Source organism: Rhinoraja longicauda, chromosome 5, assembly GCF_053455715.1.
Source record: "Rhinoraja longicauda isolate Sanriku21f chromosome 5, sRhiLon1.1, whole genome shotgun sequence".
Classification (NCBI taxonomy): Eukaryota; Metazoa; Chordata; class Chondrichthyes; order Rajiformes; family Arhynchobatidae; genus Rhinoraja; species Rhinoraja longicauda.
This window is the reverse complement of record NC_135957.1, coordinates 20203891-20222981: the sequence shown is the minus strand read 5'-3', so window position 1 is coordinate 20222981 and position 19091 is coordinate 20203891. Positions and strand designations below refer to the sequence as shown.

At 45.3% G+C, this 19091-nt stretch overlaps 1 protein-coding gene across 1 annotated transcript; it reads right to left on the bottom strand.

Moving 5' to 3' along the window:
• Window positions 1-318: 318 nt before the first annotated feature.
• Window positions 319-11177, bottom strand: lgsn (lengsin, lens protein with glutamine synthetase domain). Its single transcript, XM_078400012.1, has 4 exons — window positions 11110-11177; window positions 6634-7372; window positions 4844-5016; window positions 319-1517 (listed from the first exon to the last, which is right to left on the bottom strand). The coding sequence occupies exons 1-4, from the start codon at window positions 11152-11154 to the stop codon at window positions 327-329; spliced, it is 2148 nt and encodes a 715-aa protein (XP_078256138.1). The 5' UTR covers window positions 11155-11177; the 3' UTR covers window positions 319-326.
• Between the last annotated feature and the right edge of the window lie 7914 nt (window positions 11178-19091).

Below are 19091 nucleotides of genomic sequence, written 5' to 3'. Positions count from 1 at the left end.
ACGGAGACACGGCCCAGAAAACAAAGGTCGGGTCTCCGTTCTGAAGGGACATCTATTTACAGTGTTAGTTTCCCCCTCCCCCCCACATACACACATAGTACACAAACACAAAAACACCACATCACAACTACAATTAAGACCCCAAAAAAAACAACAAAAACACAAAGACAAATGGACCGCAGGTGAGCGGCAGCTGCTAGGGCAGTGCCGCCATTTTGATACAATGTGATACAATGTGATACAATGTGTTTCTCATTATGTGACACATCCTGTAAATGGTCTCTTGCATATGGAATGAATAATCTCTGCCGTTTGTAAATGTTTTACTAGATGAAATACTCCAAGTACTTGTCGTCCTCACCATCTGGTGCCTGAGTCGCCAGTTCATGCCGTTTGACAGCTATGAAGTGTTGGGTGAAGGCTTCCCCCAGTGCCCTCTGCATGCAGTGGTCACTCTCCAGTGCATCGAGGGCCTCTTCCAGCCGCACTGGGATGGTGCAGATCTTCGCCGTCTGTACTCCCTCCTCGGTCAACCCGCCCCTCAGCCCGTCCAGCCCGGCCGCCACGGTGGCGGCGAGCACAAGGTAGGGGTTGGCGGCTGCTGATCCCAGCCGGTTTTCCAGGCGGGCTCCTCTTCTTTCATCTCCGTGGAGCTTGCCGGTGAAGGCCCAGCTGTCGTGGTCGGAGCTGCAGATCGTCCCTTGGCCTTGGCCTTTCCCCGGGCTGTACTGCTGGCGGCAGCTGTCGCCCGGCGCCGCCAGGCAGCTGAGGGCGGCGGCGTGGAGCAGCAGGCCGGCCCGCCATGCCCTGGCCTCACCCGACAGCCCTGCCTTGCCATCGCCATCGCCATCTTCCCCGGCCTGGCCGAAGAGGTTGATCCTGCCGCCGGCCTCCCACAGGCTGTGGGAGAGGGTGCCCAGGTTGCCGTAGCTCAGGGGTGAGAAGAAGCTGGCATCGTGCTGGTGTTTCCTCGCCAGCTCCTTCAGCCCCGTCCTGAAGGCGAAGGCGTTGTCCGCCGCGCCCAGCCCCGACTCGGCCCGCAGCGACACCTCCATTTGCCCAGGATGCCGCGACGAGGAGAAGCTCTCCACGTCCACCCCGGCGCCGTACATCCCCTCCATCAACTCCTGCGCGAAGCTCAGGTCGTGGTTGTTGAGGAGGGTGGCGGCGGGGAGAGCTGCCGGAATCTTCAACTGCTGCTCGAAGCAGGTGTCGAGGCAGAACTGGTAGGTGAAGGAGGAACGCAAGGTGAGGCCAAGGGCACTAAGATGGCGCAACTGCACCTTGGCCACCTGCCTGGGGGAGGTGGGCAGGGGACAACCTGTGGCCGAACAGCAATCGCAAATCACACTCGCAGTCTTCTCCACCCACAGGAGCACCCTGAAGGTCGAAATGTCGGGCATCAAGAGGATGTCTTCACCATTGCAACCGGGATGATCTGCAACCGGGTTTTCCTTTGGGCTCAAAATCAGCTCCAGGTAACTTCTGGGCATGGGTATGCCATGGAGCACTTTCTCCTGTGGATGAAGCACAGAGTTTGGCTGTGTTAAACTTCATAATTCTCGTTCATAATTCCAAAGCATTTAACGTTTGTAATCAGTAAGTGTCTTTACGTTGCCAGTTCAGTGCAAAGTAAAATTGTTAATTGAGTTGATCCATCACAAAGTCAAACCACCGTTTACATTTGTCAGGAGCAGGAGAAAAAATCATTGGAGTGTGAGAATATTTCCTCAGTACCTCAAATATTGTTTAGAACACGTGAACATGCAAAAGCAACAGGACCCATTCAGTCTGCACCTTTCAGAGACTTTATTAACTATTTTATCCCAACTTTCTTTGGTCCCGCATGGCCACAGGAATGCAATGTGCAGGATAAACAACAGGTCTCACATCTGGGTCAACTGTCATTGAATAGGTCACTGGCAGCTTTCCAAGCTCGTCAGTGAAGAGATCGCTATACTCCGTAAGAATTTGGTGTGGAGTCTCATCTTTAACAGGGGTCAACTGGTATACATCCTTGCTGAACAAGACCAGCCCCATTTTCTGGCATGCACAAAGTCCTAACTGTGGCACAGTACCTTCTTGGACAACATAAAATGGAAGTGTGTATCACTGTCCCTCCAGGTGGCATTGCAACTACACCATTCCAACTGGTTTGATTTTGGTGCCACCATACGCAATTAGGGTGGTGGCTTTGTTCATGATTTTAATTGTTCCCCATCCCACAGACGCATAAAGGACTTACTCGACATCACGTTGCACTTAGCACCAGTGTCTACCTTCATTTCTATCGAAACACCATTAACTTGCATGGTGACCATAGCTTCGTCGTTTCTTACCCTCTGTGCATCAAAATAATCCATTTCCAGTGTGATCCCATCAACACAGACCGTCTCATCGGCACTGCTGTTGGTTTGATCTGATTGCAACTGGTGAACAAGCTGTTTGGGTTTCCCCTGAGATAAGTCTGTTGTGTGGATTTGCAGCATCTCCTGAAGTGATTGCGTTTCCGACAGGCATAACACTGCTGACCAAAAGCTGGACACTTTTCCCTTTGAGCAGCACGGCTGCCTCCACAATTGTTGCAGACAGTGATAAATCGTGTCCCAGCCTTTTCCGACTGGATCCTCATCATTATCTTAGGCTTACGTTCTCTCCGGAACCCAGCCTGAACAGCATCAACACAGTTGGCGTTTCAGTATGCGCTTCGGTCATCTCGTGAACTTGACCGGTAGAAATAGCCTTAACTAATGTCAAGTCACGGTCACGCAGAAGTACCTTCCTTAGTTTATCGTCACAAACACCACATACCAATCTATCTCTGATAAGCTCGTCACAGAGCCCTCCGAACCTGCAGCTCCTTGCTTGTAACTTTAAAGCATTAACACATGACTCAATAGTCTCATCCGCCTTCTGATTCCGGGTGTTGAACTTGTGCCGTTCCAGGTTGAGATTAATTTGAGGGCTGCATAACTCACGAAATTTCCTCTTGAGACACTGAGGATCCTCTTTCGATTCAGCGGGGGTGACAACCTCTTCTCCGCCACCCGCGGCAGGCTGTCTCACCTCCCCCGCATACACAAACAATCTTGCACGTTCGATAGCCTCCTGTCCCCCAAGGTTGAGAAGAATATACTCTTGAGTGCGGGGTGGCTTGTCGGAGTGCACGGCTGCTATGAAAATGTCACATTCTTCCTCGAAGATGCGCCATCTTTCGCCGATGTTGCTGTCGAAGATGAGTGGGTCCGGCCTCCGGAATGCATCAGTCATGATTGTTAGGCAAACAAACTTTTACATCTCTCTTGTAGAGAAAAAGAGAGTGAAAAACATATGAATCCCAAGCCGATGAAGTTCCGGACTAAAACTTCTGACACCACGATGAAGTTGTGTGAATAACAATAAGTTGTTTAACTTCATAATGTGCATTATTAACCATATGGCTGTAGAACAAAGACCAAGCCTGTACATTCCATCCGAATACTCCCGTGTCTGACTGATCACCCATAGCACGCATGCGCTAGATACGACATTCCAGGAACAGTCCAAGGGAATACCCGACATGAATCAGGAATATAGTGACTGATCTACACTGACTAATCACAAAACTCAGTCTTTATTTCATGCCCATTCATCCATGGTCAAGTTCACACAAAATTCCGCCCTCTCATCTCACCAACACTAAAGGCAACCAATTAAGAACGTCAAGCTTATCTCTTCTATTACTATGAACGTATGTATGAACGTATGTTCATAGTTAAACAATTAACCCAGGCCTGTGCTGATCATATTCCATCAGTATAATGTGAAAATGATGGAGCGGTTTTGGCTCATATTTCACTCAGAGTTGATTTCTTCATTCAGTTTTTCAATAAGTCTTTAGACTTTACTTTAGAGATACAGCATGGAAATAGGCCCTTCGGCCCACCAAGTCCGCGCCAACCAGCGATCACCCCTTAAACTTGCACTATCCCAGTTCAGTTTTGAGGGACAATTTTCAGAAGCCAATTAACTGTTACACCTATACGTCTTTGGAGTGGGAGTAAATCAGAACACCTGGAGAAAACCCACGAGGCACAGGGAGAATGTACAAGCTCTACTGATAAAGTCATGTGATAGGAGCAGAATTAGGCCATTCCGCCCATCAAGTCTGCTCCGCCATTCAATCATCTCCCTCCTAACCCCATTCTCCTGCCTTCTCCCCATAACCCCTGACACCCATACTAATCAAGAATCTATCTCAGCCTGAAAAATACCCATTGACTAGGCCTCCACAACCTTCTCTGGCAAAGAATTCCACAGATCCACCACCCTCCGACTAAAGAAATTCCTAGGTATTTATTCACAAAAAGCTGGAGTAACTCAGCAGGTCAGGCAGCATCTAAGGGGAGAAGGAATGGGTGACGTTTCGGGGCGAGGCCCTTCTTCAGACTGAAATTCCTCCTCATCTCCTTCCTAAAGGAACGTCCTTTAATTCTGAGGCTATAAATGCTAGTCCTAGACTCTCCCACTAGTGGGAACATCCTCTCCACATCCACTCTAACCAAGCCTTTCACTATTCGGTAAGTTTCAATGAGGTCCACCCTCATCCTTCTAAACTCCAGTGAGTACAGGCCCAGTGCCATCAAACGCTCATCATATGTTAACCCACTCATTCCTGGGATCATTCTTGTAAACCTCCTCTGGACCCTCTCCAGAGCCAGCACATCCTTCCTCAGATCTGGTGCCCAGAATTGCTCACATTGATAGCACTCATAGTCAAGACCGAATCTGGGTGTCTTGCGCTGTAAGGCAGCAACTCTACCACTGCCCTAAAGTCCATTCAATGGCAAACAATACATCGTACCTGAAAAAATCGAGCTGGTATTGTCTTTGATCTTGAAATTCCATTAAGATCACCTGCTTCAAAGCGAATAAACCGTATATCTTCTCTTGTGATCTGCTGTTTCACTTGCTCAATCGTAAAGCCTATTTGTGAAGGAGTTGAACTGTTGGTCAGAACACTGTCTTCGATGTTTCCTGTAAAAGGATAAAAAGCCAAATTATTTCCATACTTGGGTGATGTGAAGACCCTTTGGGCATTCTTGATGCGTTGCAGTACTTAAGAGGACATCACTCTTTACAGGTCCTGACTTTCCAATACGAAATAATATAAATTTGAATAATATTACTTTCTGTAATGCTTCTAATAGCTTCAGCATAACATAATGTGCTTTACAGCCCATGTTGGCACGAAAAGCAAAACAGAAGCAGGTATCTGTGCAAGAAGGAACTGCAGATGCTGGTTTAAACCAAAGATGGACACACAAAGCTGGAGTAACTCAGCGGGGCAGGCAGCATCTCCGGAGAAAGAGATGTTCCTTCTCTCCAGAGATGCTGCCTATCCCGCTGAGTTACTCCAGCTTTTTGCGTCTATCTAGAAGTAGGTATCTAAATGGTAAGAGACAGCAGATCTCCAGGAGACAAAAGGATCTGAGTGGCTCATTGCATGATTCACAAAAAGTTGGTACGCAGGCACAGTCAGTGATTAGGAAAGCTAACTATGCTACTGCTCATTGAATGGAAGATATGGAAAGTTATTCTCTTGTTATATAAGACTAGACCAAGTGGACCCGTTGGGCCCAAACCTCTCCTGCATTGGTGCAGCACCCTGTCCTCCCCCCCCCTCCCCTTTCCTTGACGGGGTGGGTATGGAGAGTATCTTTTGTGGGAAAATGTAAAACGAGGTCATAATTTAAAAATAAAAGATCACCTATTTAAGGTGGGGGGGGGGTCCTATTTTGTTGGTTAATCACTTTCACCCCAGAACAGGTGGTCCTCAGGGGAATGTCTCAAGCACAACTATCCTCAGCTGTTTTATCAACCTTCCATCATCAGCTGATGACTGCTTATTGTTCAATTTCATTTGGAAATCCTTGACATATGAAACAGTCTTCACCTGCATGTAGCGAGAATTGGACAACATTCAAGTATGGGCTCAAAATGACTAAACATTAAGAAGCCCAAGAAGGTCATTTCCTCATTACTTGTCTTCCTTTTGAAAGAAGTTAAGTAACCCTGCTTCAGGTGTGTTTTCCGAGATGGAATAGTTTAGTTCAAAGTAATTTGTCATCTCCTGTAAATGCAGAATAGGGCCAATGATTTTTAGCACCTATGGACTCTCTCTTTCCAATCCCTGTGACTTCTTCCCTCTCCAACTCTGAGATCTCTAATTCTTACGAATTACATAAGTCCAACAATATTTTATAGCGCTTCGGTTGCCAAGGTCCAATGCCTGAAATTCCTATCCATCTCTCTTCCTCCTTTAAGATGCTTCTATAAAACCTATCACGTTTGGTCACCATTCCCAAAGAACAGTCTCCAGTCTGAAGAACGGTCCCAATCCAAAACATCACATCCTTTTTCTCCAGCGATCTGCCTGACCCACTGAGTTACTCCAGTGCTTTGAGTGTATCTTTGGTATAAACCAAATCTTTGTTTCTATTGTTTGATGACACTCCAGTGAAGGGCCCTTGAAACATTTCACTCTGTTAATGATCCCATTCAAATGAATTATTCAAACAATTGCCCCTCCATCTACAATGTGCATTATACTCGGGCATGGTTATTGGATTGTTAGCAAGGTAAAGTACTAACCCAAAACATTTGAACTCGAGGCTGGGTCATGCCTTGATGCTGGTCTGCTATCAGTGCGACCATGCAAAGCTGATGATATCAAGGCTGAGGGTTTGATGTTGGCTTTCTCTTGTGTCTGGATCTGTGGAGTTTCCACTGCATTACTTGATGGCCCGTCTTTGATGGACGGCTCACTTGGTCTCGGAGCACTCGGTGGTTCAGGGATGCCAGGATATGCTTTTGAGTTAGTGGGTAGTTTACCAACTGCCTCTCTGGATTTCCCATCCCAGTCCTTCATTGCCAACCTCTGGGGCGAATTCAATTTATTGTTTGCTTTCTGCCGACTGGTAATCAAGGGACTCTCCTTCAGAAGGGCTTTCAGTTCTTCTATTGTATCTTTTGAAATTCCTGTCTTTGAAACAAAAATGTGGTGGCTCTTTGCCTCCTCGTTTGCACTGCCTGTTTCCCATTCTTCTTCAGATTTCTCTTCTTCCTTTTGACAGCTTCCTTCCTGCTTTCCATTTCCCACTTGCTCCTGAGCCAGCATGGGTTGGGCAGGCGTGGCACGAGGTGCCGCTGTGACAATTGAGAGGCCTGGTCTGTGAAGGTAGGAATGTCCTGACGAGCTTGCTGTATGTTTAGTTACTACTCTCTCCCAGTCAAGTGGCGGCATATATTTCCCACTGACCCTGACGCCCCTCTTCCGCCCAGTGTAGGATATCCCACTGCCATCAACTTCATCTGTAACATCAGTTGCTTCCTATCAGTAAGACAATAATAATAATAATAATAATGCATTTTATTTATATAGCGCTTTTCATATACTCAAAGACGCTTTACAGAGATTTAGAGAACATAGGGAAATTAATAAATAGATAAATAAGTAAATAAATAAACGAACAGAGAAAGGAGACAGAAGGTGAGGTGACCTTCAGTGGTTGAAAGCAGTACTGAACAGGTGAGACTTCAGCGAAGTTTTGAATGTGGTGAGTGTGGAGGAGTCTCTAACGTTTTGGGGTAGTGAGTTCCATAGGGTGGGAGCAGCGATGGAGAAAGCCCTGTCCCCCCAGGATCTGAGTTTGGTCCGGATGTGGGGGGATAGGAGATTGGCAGCAGCAGAGCGGAGTGTGCCTGTGGAGGAGGTCATCAATAACTGAACTGAGACGGACTGCAATTTAAATGTTTTTTACTGAGTATAGAGGTGCAAAAACTCAAAGCACAATTTGAATGATTTGTTTCTCCAAAATGATTTTGAAACCAATCAGGTTCTGTGATAAGTCAGAATGCCAAGACTTTTCCCGCTTTTCCAATATAACACACCAATACGTTATGCTTTGTCTGAAAAATATATTTCAATGGCAATTGTGAAAAGTGGCTGCAGGTCTATTGGGAAGAGGCATAGAATTGAGACTAATTTGACAGGATGTTTACACATGTCCAATGGATGAAAAACCTGATTCTGCATTGTGATCCGTAGAGTTTTATGATTTTTATTTGCTTATAAATTCATGAACTACAATATCAATCTATGTCAAGGTGCTTGGGCTGGTAGGAGAACTGGGAAGGGGGAGGGAATGGAGAGAGAGGGAAAGCAAGGGCTACTTGAAGTTAGAACAGTCAATGTTCATACTGCTGGGGTGTAAGCTGCCCAAGTGAAATATGAGGTGCTGTTCCTCCAATTTGGGCTGGGCCTCACTCTGACAATGGAGGAGGCCCAGGACAGAAAGGTCATTGTGGGAATGGGAGGGGAGTTAAAGTGTTGAGCAATCGAGAAATCAGGTAGGTTTAGGTGGACTGAGCGGAGATGTTCAGCGAAACGACCATCGAGCCTGCACTTGGTCTCGTCGTTGTAGTCCATACCTGGAACAGTGGATACAGTAGATGAGGTGGTTTGTGTGGGTTTTTTGTGTTTTTGTTTTGTGTTGTTTGTTTTTGTGTTTTCAGCTATGGGAGTCAGTTGTTTGTAATAGATGTCTAGTGTTTACAGGCTTGATATGCTTCTGCAAGTAAGAAATTAACTGTTCCGTTGTCCATTGTTTCATTGATAATTCACCACTCTTAACTCTTGACATGTTGCCTGATCTGCTGAGTTCGTCCAGCACTTGTGTTTTGAATTATCCAGACTTGGTCTCTGTCCAACACTGACATCCCCTTTGTTCTCTCCACCATCCCATTCTGGCAGGCCTCATTGTCCTGTTTTTCCCCCTCTGCAACTTAAAACACTAGTTTTCTCATTTTTCCAGTTCCGATTAAGTGCCCTTGATTTAAAATGTTGATTCTGTTTCTCTCTCCCCAGATGTTGCCTGACATGTTGAGTGTTTTCAGCATCTTAGAGTTTTGACAAGACTCTTGGATTTATCTTTGACTGAATGTATTTTCTTTGCAATATTTCTCTGTAGTTGGAATTTTACAATCCCAGTAGAACAGTCACAAAAAAGATTCTGAAGTGATTACTGGAAAATACAGTTCCATTTTTGAGTATGCTGGAGGTTTGTTATAAACAATTCAATAAATAATGACGTCTTTAACAACACAATGGGCCACAGCCTGTCATGTGCAAACAGTAGGATGTGTAAAGGTATCGTTGGATAACATTTCTTTCTCATTTAGCCTGAGGCTTAGGAGTCAGTTTATAGTGTATCTAAATCTTTGCCACGGTCCAGGATTCCACGTGTAACTATTACTTAAGTATATGGTTTGAAGACAAACCTAGTCCTGGATGTTACTTATCCCTCAACTAACATCATCTGGGCGTTATCAGTGTTGCTTTCTGGAGTTAGGTGTGCACAAGTCACTAATACATCTCTTGCTTCACAAACCATTTCATTGTTTTTAAAGCTAGTTGACAAAATCTGAAGTCATGAAAGGGATTATATAAAGTAACGTGTTGGAAGGGACTGCAGATGCTGATTTAAATCAAAGATGGACACAAATATCTGAAGCAACTCAATGGGTCAGGCAGCATCTCTGGAGAAAAGGAATGAGTGATGTTTTGGGCTGAGACCCTTCTTCAGACTGAGAGCCAGGGGAAAGGGAAACGAGAGATATAGACGGTGATATGGAGACACAAAAGGCTGGAATAAGCAGGTCAGGCAGCATCTCTGGAGAAAAGGAATATAAATTAATCCTTTCCTCCTTGCAAATAGTCAACAGAGTTGCAGACATTATGATTCAAAACAAGGTGGAATAGTCACAGTGATACAGTGTGGAAACAGGCCCTTCGGCCCATTTTGCCCACTTTGGCCAACATATCCCAGCTACACTAGTCTGTCCCAGCTACACTAGTCGAATATAGACACAAATTTTTTGGATAACATCCAGTTTATATAGGGTACAAGATAGGAGGCTGTCGTGAGTGCTCTGGAAAAGTGGAGGCTTGAGGTAGTAATTATATAGAGATAGGCTTCAGCAACAGTTTGGATTGGGCAGTGGTTCTGACAGGTATGGTCATGATTGTGAAGGTAGAAGAGTTAGTTGTGGAGATGTGGGATGAGAAGCTTAAACTCGAGATCAAAGTATGATGCCAAATTGCAAAAACATGCAGTGCAAGTTCCTTTCATTACACACAAAGGGTGCAGGTTACCAATGGTTACCAACAAGGCTGTCAATTTGAAAACAATTTAGATTTCTTTTCTCACTAGCAGTTCTTGAGGAGTCACAAAGCTAGAGAATAAAACTAGCTCTATGATTGATTATTAAAAGATAATCTGTTTGTTACTGCGTTCTCCGCCACCTCAATTTTCATTCCAGAGAATTCCTATTAAGTCTGTCATTAAGAAGTGCCTGGATTTTGGAATGTGAGTGCTTCATGTTCATCTTGACCTGAAACATAATCTCAGCAAGCAGAAGGAAAATTGAGTTGATCCAAAACAAAATTCAAATTCTCAATTAGAACAAAAGATTAACATTAAATCAATACATGACACGATAAGCGCACATATCGCTTTTTGGTCCAACTGATTGATGCAGGCTTTTATGCTCCATCTGACCCACTCCCAATAACATCGTCACATTCTATCAATCGTCCCTTCTAACTCTTCTTCTTTATCTTTATCGAGCTTTCTCTCAAGAGTGGCACAGTGCCACAGCTGGTAGAGCTGTTATCTCACAGCAACAGAGACCCAGGTTTGATCCTGGCCTCTTGTGGAGTTTGTGCTTTCCCCTTGAGACCACATGGGTTTCCTCCCACATCTCAAAATCATGTGGGTTTTGTAAGTCATTTGGCCTCTGTAAATTGCACCCGGTGTGTTGGGTAATGGATGAGAAAGTGGGATAACATAGGAATAGTATGAACAGACTCTTAGACAATTATCACTTTAAATAAAGGGAGGGTAAGATCCAGAGGCAGATTCCAACCTCCCCAACTCAGTTTAAGTCCAATGAATACAACAGACATCACAGACGTCAAAACCTTAGACAACTACTCCCTCACCCCCTCCAACCCTTTGCTTCAACTAGTATAGCATTGATGCAATAAGACTAATCGCTTGAGCTTACTGTCACAGTGAGGGCCTCTTCATATGTATCTTGCAGCTTCTCCATTCAACTGACCATGCGACATAATGTTAATTGAGCAAAATATTGTACAAATGGCTGTCATCTGGTGCATATTTATAGTTAGCTGGACAATGGTGAGCAGAGAGAAAATTCTGTGATTTGTTTTATCAGTGACTTTTTGTTTGTCTGGTTGGCAGTGTGATGATTGGTTCCTCCCAAAGCATCTGCTGCCTTTTACAACAAATGCAGCAGCTAATCCAGCTGACTAGTCCTGGAAGCCAGAGTGGAAACTGCCTGAATTCCTGCCCCTTTCACCACAGCCCAACAATACAAGATCACATGTTGGTTCAATTGTGAGCACGGAAAATATAACTGGTTGAAGAGCCAAGTTGCTTTGTGTTCATTTCAAACTGAATAACCCCCTGTTGCCTCAACAACAAATCAGTTAAGGTTTAATCATTTTTTTAAAACGTTTACATAGGTTCCCACATTCAAGCTTCACTCCCATTTTAATTTTTGCTATGTTTTCCACGGTTGAGATCCACCCCTTCTTTCATTGCTTGCACTTTAATGAGTGGCTCACAACCAAGTCTGGCAGTACGGAAGTTTGTTTTGCCTGTCCGGTCGATATGTGTCTTTCTAAGAGCTAAACAAGTAATCTTGTTCCATTATGGTTTCCTTCATATGCCCACCATTGGTAGCTTTAAAATGGACATGGTTTATTAGGAAATAAAGTAGTCTAGAATTTTTTTTATGAGGTAGAAAGGGTAGTGTAACCAATGCTAGAGCTTCCTGAATAAAGAAAGAGAGAGTAACATAATGCAAAAAAAAGTGGATGTATGATTCACGTCAGGTTAATGATACAAGTTAATGAGACGTGGCTGAATGTAAAAAGTTCAGTGGGGAAGAGAGAAAATAAGAAGGTATCAAAATACCTTAATAGTTAACATAAAAAGTTAACTCATCGCCCCAATGAAAGAAGGACTTCAGGGGCTAATGGTTAGACTGTCTCTTGCTTGTGACAAGTACCGACTAACAATTAGCATTAAGAAGACTGTTGTCATGGTACAGGGCACTCCACTCCCCCTTGAAATCACCCTAAATGCCACTCTGCTGGAAACTGTCAACAAATTCACCTACCGAGGATCGACAGTGACTAATAGCCTCTCTCTGGATGAGGAGCTCAACTCGAATACAGGAAAGGCAGTAACCAGCTGTGGGAGGCTAATCAAGCGGATGTGGAAGAACAGGAAACTCACAATCAAGACCAAGATAACTGTCCACAAAGCGCATTGCTGTAAAGTAGTGAAGCTTGGATGACTTACCTACATCAAGAACGGAAACCAAATAGTTTTTATTTTGGCTGTCTTCGTCACATCCTGGGAGTTTCTTGGCAGGACAAAATCACCAATGAATCTGTCCTCTCCCTGACCGACAATACCTAGCATCCCTGCGATCCTCAAGCAGAAGCGCCTCCCCTGGCTTGCACGTGCACACAGGACGCATCCCCAAAAATGTGCTCTATGGTGAGGTCATCAATGCACGGAGGCCAAGAAGAAGACCGAAGCTTCGCGACAAGGATATGATTAAAAAGAGATATGACAAACATTAACATTGACACTGGCAACTGGGAAGCGGCTGCTGAAGATGGGGGGAGGTGAAGAAAGGACCTCCAGGTGTGTATGAAGCACCATGACAGCATATGGTTCGAAAACTGGAGGCCAGGTGCCAACGCCACACACAGATCAGCGGCAACAGCAACAAAGTGCCCAATCCAACCACCAGACAACGTCACCCGTGGAAGCTGGGTCTGTCTGTCAAGCACAGGCCTAGTCAACCACAGCAGGAAATGCAACCACAGATGAAACGTTCCCCTCTCTAAGTAGGCCAACATCAAAGCTGCATTATCATCCCTCGCAGATAACCAACTAACATAGCAGGGAATCCCAAAGGTTTTCTATGGCATATAAATATTAACCAGGTATTAAAAAGATCATTTGACATTAAGCTGGAAACGTATCTTAAATATTTGGTAAATAATTTCCGTCATTACGAGCGAAGAAGATGTCACTTCTCAGTAAAAGGAGAGGTAGCAAAGATGATGGATGGGCTGAGAAAGAAGGACCTGCCCTCGCGAAGGGGAGGGGAGGGGAGGATCTGCTGCAAGGTGGGGGGGGGGGGTTTCAGTGTGCTGGCAAGCAGCAGGGGAAGTGGAGTTGGTGAAGGTGAGGGAAGAACTGCTAATGAGGGGGTGGGAAGAACATGCTAGCGAAGGAGAAGGGATGGCTTGCTGGAGAGGGGAAGTGGAGGAGTAGTAGCCTCTTCGTCCCAACTCGCCCATGCCGATCAAGCTGTCTAACAAGTAGTTTCATGAAAGAGGTGACACAGATGGACAAGTTTGGCACGCTTGCCTTCATCAATCAGTGTATTGCGATCATTGGCGTCAAGCCAGCTGTCGCCGAAAATTTTTGAGCAGAGAGAAATTTCCGCGACGACCCGAGAAAAGCTACGACTCATTGGAGACGACTCACGACCACGCCCGCGACACACCGCCGACCGTGTGGCGACAGCTTAGTCACCGGCAGTCGCCTTAAAAATCGTCGAACTGGGACAGGCCCTTTAATTGCCTGGGCATTCTGATCTGGGATCATCATGGATTTGCCCTCCATACAATTGCACCAATATTAACTGCCCCTTGTTGTTTCTTAGCTCCAGCCAAACAGATTTTCCAAACAGATCCTTTATAATAATAATAATAATAATATTCATTTATTGTCATTGCAACGAGTACAACGAAATTAAAAAATAGCCAATCCTGACGGTGCGTACAAACATATATGCAATAAATGCAAAAACAAATAAATACATAAATACAATTAAATACAATTATATTAAGTACAAGATTTTTTAACGGTGTTGCCTAGTGCAAAGGTAGTGTTCAGTTCTCGTATGGCCCTGGGGTAAAAACTGTTCTTAAGTCTGTTTGTTCGGGATTTGATCGACCTGAAACATCGACCAGAGGGCAGATGAACAAACAGACGGTGGCCGGGGTGGGATGGATCTTTTATTATTTTGCCTGCTCTACTGAGGCAGCGTAGGCTGAACAGGTGCTCCAGGGAGGGCAGTGAGCAGCCGATGATCTTCTGGGCCGTCGTGATGACCCTCTGAAGGGCCTTCCTGTCCTTTTCTGAGCAGCTGGCATACCATGTGGTTATACAGTATGCCAGCACACTCTCGATGGAGCAGCGATAGAAGGACATGAGCTTCTCCTGCAGGTTGGTTTTCCTGAGGATCCTCAGGAAGTGGAGTCTCTGCTGTGCCTTCTTTACTGTGGTGATGGTGTTGGTAGACCAGGTAAGATCCTCTGCGATGTGCGTACCCAGGAACCTGAAAGCTGGTACCCTTTCCACACAGACCCCATTGATGTAGAGTGGGTCGTAATCTCCACTGGTTTTTCTAAAGTCAATTATAAGTTCCTTTGTTTTGGAGGAGTTCAGGACCAGATTGTTCACTGAACACCATGCTGCCAGCCTTTGGATTTCATCCCTATAGGCTGTCTCATCTCCTTCTGAGATGAGTCCAACCACAGTCGTGTCATCCGCGAACTTGATGATGGTGTTGGTGGGATGGGTGGGGGCGCAGTCGTGAGTGTAGAGGGAGGAAAGGATGGGGCTCAACACACAGCCCTGTGGTGAGCCGGTGCTCAGTGTAATGGTGGAGGAGAGGTGAGGGCCTATTTTGACGATCTGGGGGCGGTTGGTCAGGAAGTCCTTGATCCATTGGCAGATGGTTTTGGAAAATCCAAGGTCGGAACGTTTGGTGACCAGTCTGCTCGGGATGACCGTGTTAAAGGCAGAGCTGAAGTCGAGGAAGAGCATCCTCACATAGCTCCCCTGGTGTTCAAGGTGGGTCAGTGCAGTGTGAAGAGCAGTGTCGATGGCATCCCCTGTAGACCTATTTGCTCTGTAGGCAAACTGGTGTGGGTCGAAGGTGGGTGGGAGGCTGGCTTTGATGTGCTGCAGGACCAGTCTCTCGAAGCACTTTGTGATGACCGGTGTGAGTGCTACGGGACGGTAGTCGTTAAGACCGCTGATGACAGACTTTTTCGGCAGTGGGATGATTATGGCGGACTTCAGGCAGGGAGGGATGGTGGATTTTAAAAGGGATAGGTTGAAGATTTTTGTGAAGACCTCAGATAATTGGTCTGCACATTCCCTCAGCACTCTGCCCGTCACACCATCGGGGCCTGCAGCTTTCCTGGGATTCACTGCTCTGAGCACGCGCTTAACATCATACTCCTGCACAGTGAAGGTGTTGCTGTCAGGTGCTGGAGAGGGTGTTATGTCTGCCACTGTAGCTTTCACCTCGAAACGAGCAAAGAAACAGTTAAGTTCCTCTGCCAGCGAGGCGTCGCCGTCGGCAGTCGTGCGGTTGCTGGTCTTGTAGTTGGTGATGTGCTGGATGCCTTGCCATACCCGCCGTGGGTCATTGTTGGAAAAGTGGTCCTCAATCTTCCTCTTGTAGGACGCTTTGGCATCCTTGATGCCTCTCTTCAGGTTGGTTCTAGCAGCACTGTATAGAGCTCTATCACTAGACCCTGCCCTTTATCACTAGATCTTGCCCTTTATAACTACGGCTAACTTTCCTCCTTTTTCCTTTCACAGATCTCTTCTAAAAGTAAATATTCTGGAACATTTCATTCATTTTGTTATGAATAGTGCATCCATTTTGTTTGTTTCTCATTTCATCCAGTAGTTTCTCATTTCATCCATTTTGTTATGAATAGTGTTCAGAAAAAGAGCTTTCAGTTTTGCTTATTACCATTTTTCCCTTCTCTAAATCTCGATCAGTCACTTGTGGCACCAGCAATAGCTGCCTTGCCAACAGTGTAGCTGTCCTTTCCTTCTTTGTGTCTGTTTTGTATGTGTTAAATGTATGCTTTTTAGTGTTCTTTAGCTTGTTTTATGTGGGGTTGGGGGGGGGGGTGAAGTTCGGGGAAACTTTTTCTAATCTCTTACCTCGACACAGATGCAATTTTTTCCATATCGTATCTCCATCCGCACTGCGGCCTAACATCATGGAGTTGGCGGCCTTTGCTGGTGATCGACCGGGAGCTCCATCGCAGGAGCCTGCGGACTTACCATCACGGAGTTCGCGATCCCTGTCGGGGGTCGTCTTTGGGGCTCCAACCATAGGAGCCTATGGACTTTAACATTGCGGAGCCCATTGTCTCTGCTTAGAGATCGACATCGGGGACTCCAAGCTGCAGGAGTTTCGACCGCCCCGACATGGAAGTTTCGATCGCCCCGACACGGGTGTTTCGATCGCCCCGACGGGGGTCTTCGACCGCCGGCTGCGGGAGCTCCGTTCGCCCCAACTGTGGATGGTTCTATTGCCCCGACCACGGGTGAATAAAAAGGAAGGAGATTGGACCTTATTGCCTTCCATCACAATGAGGAACATGGGGAATCCACTGTTGTGAATGTTTATGTTAACTTTTATGTAGTCGTGTGTCTTGTAGTTTTTTTTTAGTATGGCTGTATGGTAATTCGAATTTCACTGTACCTTAATTCGTGCATGTGACAATAAACTGACCTTGAAACCTTGTCTCTTCCTGGCAGATCTTGCATTTCATTACTCTGCACTAGGAGTCTTGTTCCTTCCCCTTAACCTAAGTGTTAACCAGGTCTCAGCCTTTGCCCGCTTTCCCTCTCATCCAAAAGAAATATTTTGTTTATGGCCTTATCGACCATACCCATTATTTGTTTCAGACCAATCCCAGGCTGATTCAATGTAGCCCATGCTTAAAGAACAGCTCTCCTTATCATCACTGGTTCCAGTGCCCAAGAATTGAAACCTTTTCTCCGACACTGACTGACCTTCGAGGCACACATTCAAAGAATTGAATGTCCCTCAAAGTTCAATTTGGGAGAAATAGGTTTCCAGTGAAATACCTCTACAGAGATGGGAATAGTCAACAACTCCTTTCCAAAAAGTGCACATTAATTAGTGTGAGAAGGGAACTCAAAGTATCTTAGTACTCGTAATCGGTCAAACTAAATCAAGGTAAAACATGTTGGGTCCTGTTATTCAACTGTAATCCATTTTCTTGTTTTGACATGCCAGTTGAACTAGTCTTGGAAAGTCTTCGACAGTTTCATTAATTTCCATTTGAACAACGTATCAAACCAAATTGAACTCACTACACACTAATTTTGCATTATTCAGCATCAAATGATGTGGGATAAAGGTTGGTGAGATTTTTCAAAGAAACACTGAAAATATAAGTGTACAATAGTCCTTAAGTGCAGCAGTGAGGCATCTGTTATTAAGCTGCTTGCTCTATCGCCAAATAATGTCTCATTCTACAACATAGAGACATAAAGTGATACAGTGTGGAAACAGGCCCTTCGGCCCAACGCCCACAAGACGTTGGAGAGGATGCATTTAGAGTATTGTGTTCCGTTCTGGGCACCACGTTATAGGAAAGATGTTGTCAAGCTGGAAAGGGTACATGTCCCAGCTATACTAGTCCCACCTGCCCGTGTTTGGTCCATATCCCTCCAGACCTGTCCTATCTTTGTACCTGTCTAACTGTTTCTTAAATGTTGGGATAGTCCCTGCCTCAATTACCTCCTCTGGCAGCTTGTTCCATACACCCACCACCCTTTATGTGAAAAAGTTACCCCTCAGATTTCTATTAAATCTTTTCCCCTTCACCCTAAACCTATGTCCTCTGTTCCTCGATTCACTTACCCTAGGCAGGAGACTCTGTGCACCTACCTGATCTATTCCTCTCATGATTTTATACACCTCAATAAGATCACCTCTCATCCTCCTGCACTCCAAGGAATAGAGTCCCAGCCTACTCAACCTCACCCTATAGATCAGACCATCTAGCCTTGGCAAAATATTTGTAAATCTTCTCTGTACCCTTTCCAGCTTGACAACATCTTTCCTATAATGTGGTGCCCAGAACGGAACACAATACTCTGAATGCAGCCTCACCAATGTCTTATACAACTGCAACATAACTTCCCAACTTCTACCTGTGACTCCACCTTCAAGGAACCATGCACCTGCACTCCCAGACCACTCTGCTGCTCAACACCCCCACAGAGAGCTACCATTCACTGTGTAGGTCCTGCCCATGGTAGACTTACCAAAATGCAACACCTCACATTTATCTGTATTAAATTCCATCAACCATTCCTCAGCCTACCGGGCCAATCGATTTTTCACAACCACCTTCACAATCTGAAAAACCACGCACTTTTGTATAATCTGCAAACTTGCTAATCTTGCCGTGTATGTTCTTATCCAAATCATTGATACAGATGACAAACAGTAACGGGCCCAGCACCAAAACTCTGAGGCACACCACTAGTCACAGGTCTCCAGTCCGAGAAGCAACTTTTCACCATCACCCTCTGCTTCCTTCCATGAAGCCAATTTTCTATCCATTCAGATATCTTCCCTTGGATCCCATGCAAATTAACCTTCTAGAGCAGCCTACCATGCAAAACCTTGTTGAATGCATTGCTGAAGTCCATATATACATCTATAGCTCTGCCCTCATTTACCTTTTTGGTCATGTCTTCAAAAATCTCAATCAGATTTGTGAGACACTACCTCCCACGTACGAACTCATGCTGACTATCCCTAATCAGCCCTTAACCGTCTAAATGCCAATACATCCTATCCCTCAGAATACTCTCTAGTATTCTGAGGGATAGGATATATTATAATATATATTAGTCGAACATGTTATACTCCGGCTGAATTATTAATGCGTAAAAGTTTGAACACCTATTGAACTTCATTCAGCGATATCATTCGACAAGGTTCCGCATGGTAGGTTGCTCCGGAAGGTTAGATTGCATGGGATCCAAGGAGAGGTAGCTGAATGGATAACAAATTAGCTCCATGGAAGGAAGCAGAGGGTGATGGTGGAAAGTTGCTTCTCAGACTGGAGGCCTGTG

What these genes read in the sequence shown, in the direction of transcription:
- lgsn (XM_078400012.1), bottom strand. Translation starts at nt 11,154, where the DNA reads ATGGAGAAGCTGCAAGATACATATGAAGAGGCCCTCACTGTGACA. An exon ending in CTCGAGTTCAAATGTTTTGG is followed by an intron (nt 5,017 to 6,633) that starts GTTAGTACTTTA and finishes ATCCTTTTACAG; the next exon opens with GAAACATCGAAGACAGTGTT. An exon ending in TACCAGCTCGATTTTTTCAG is followed by an intron (nt 1,518 to 4,843) that starts GTACGATGTATT and finishes CTTCATCCACAG; the next exon opens with GAGAAAGTGCTCCATGGCAT.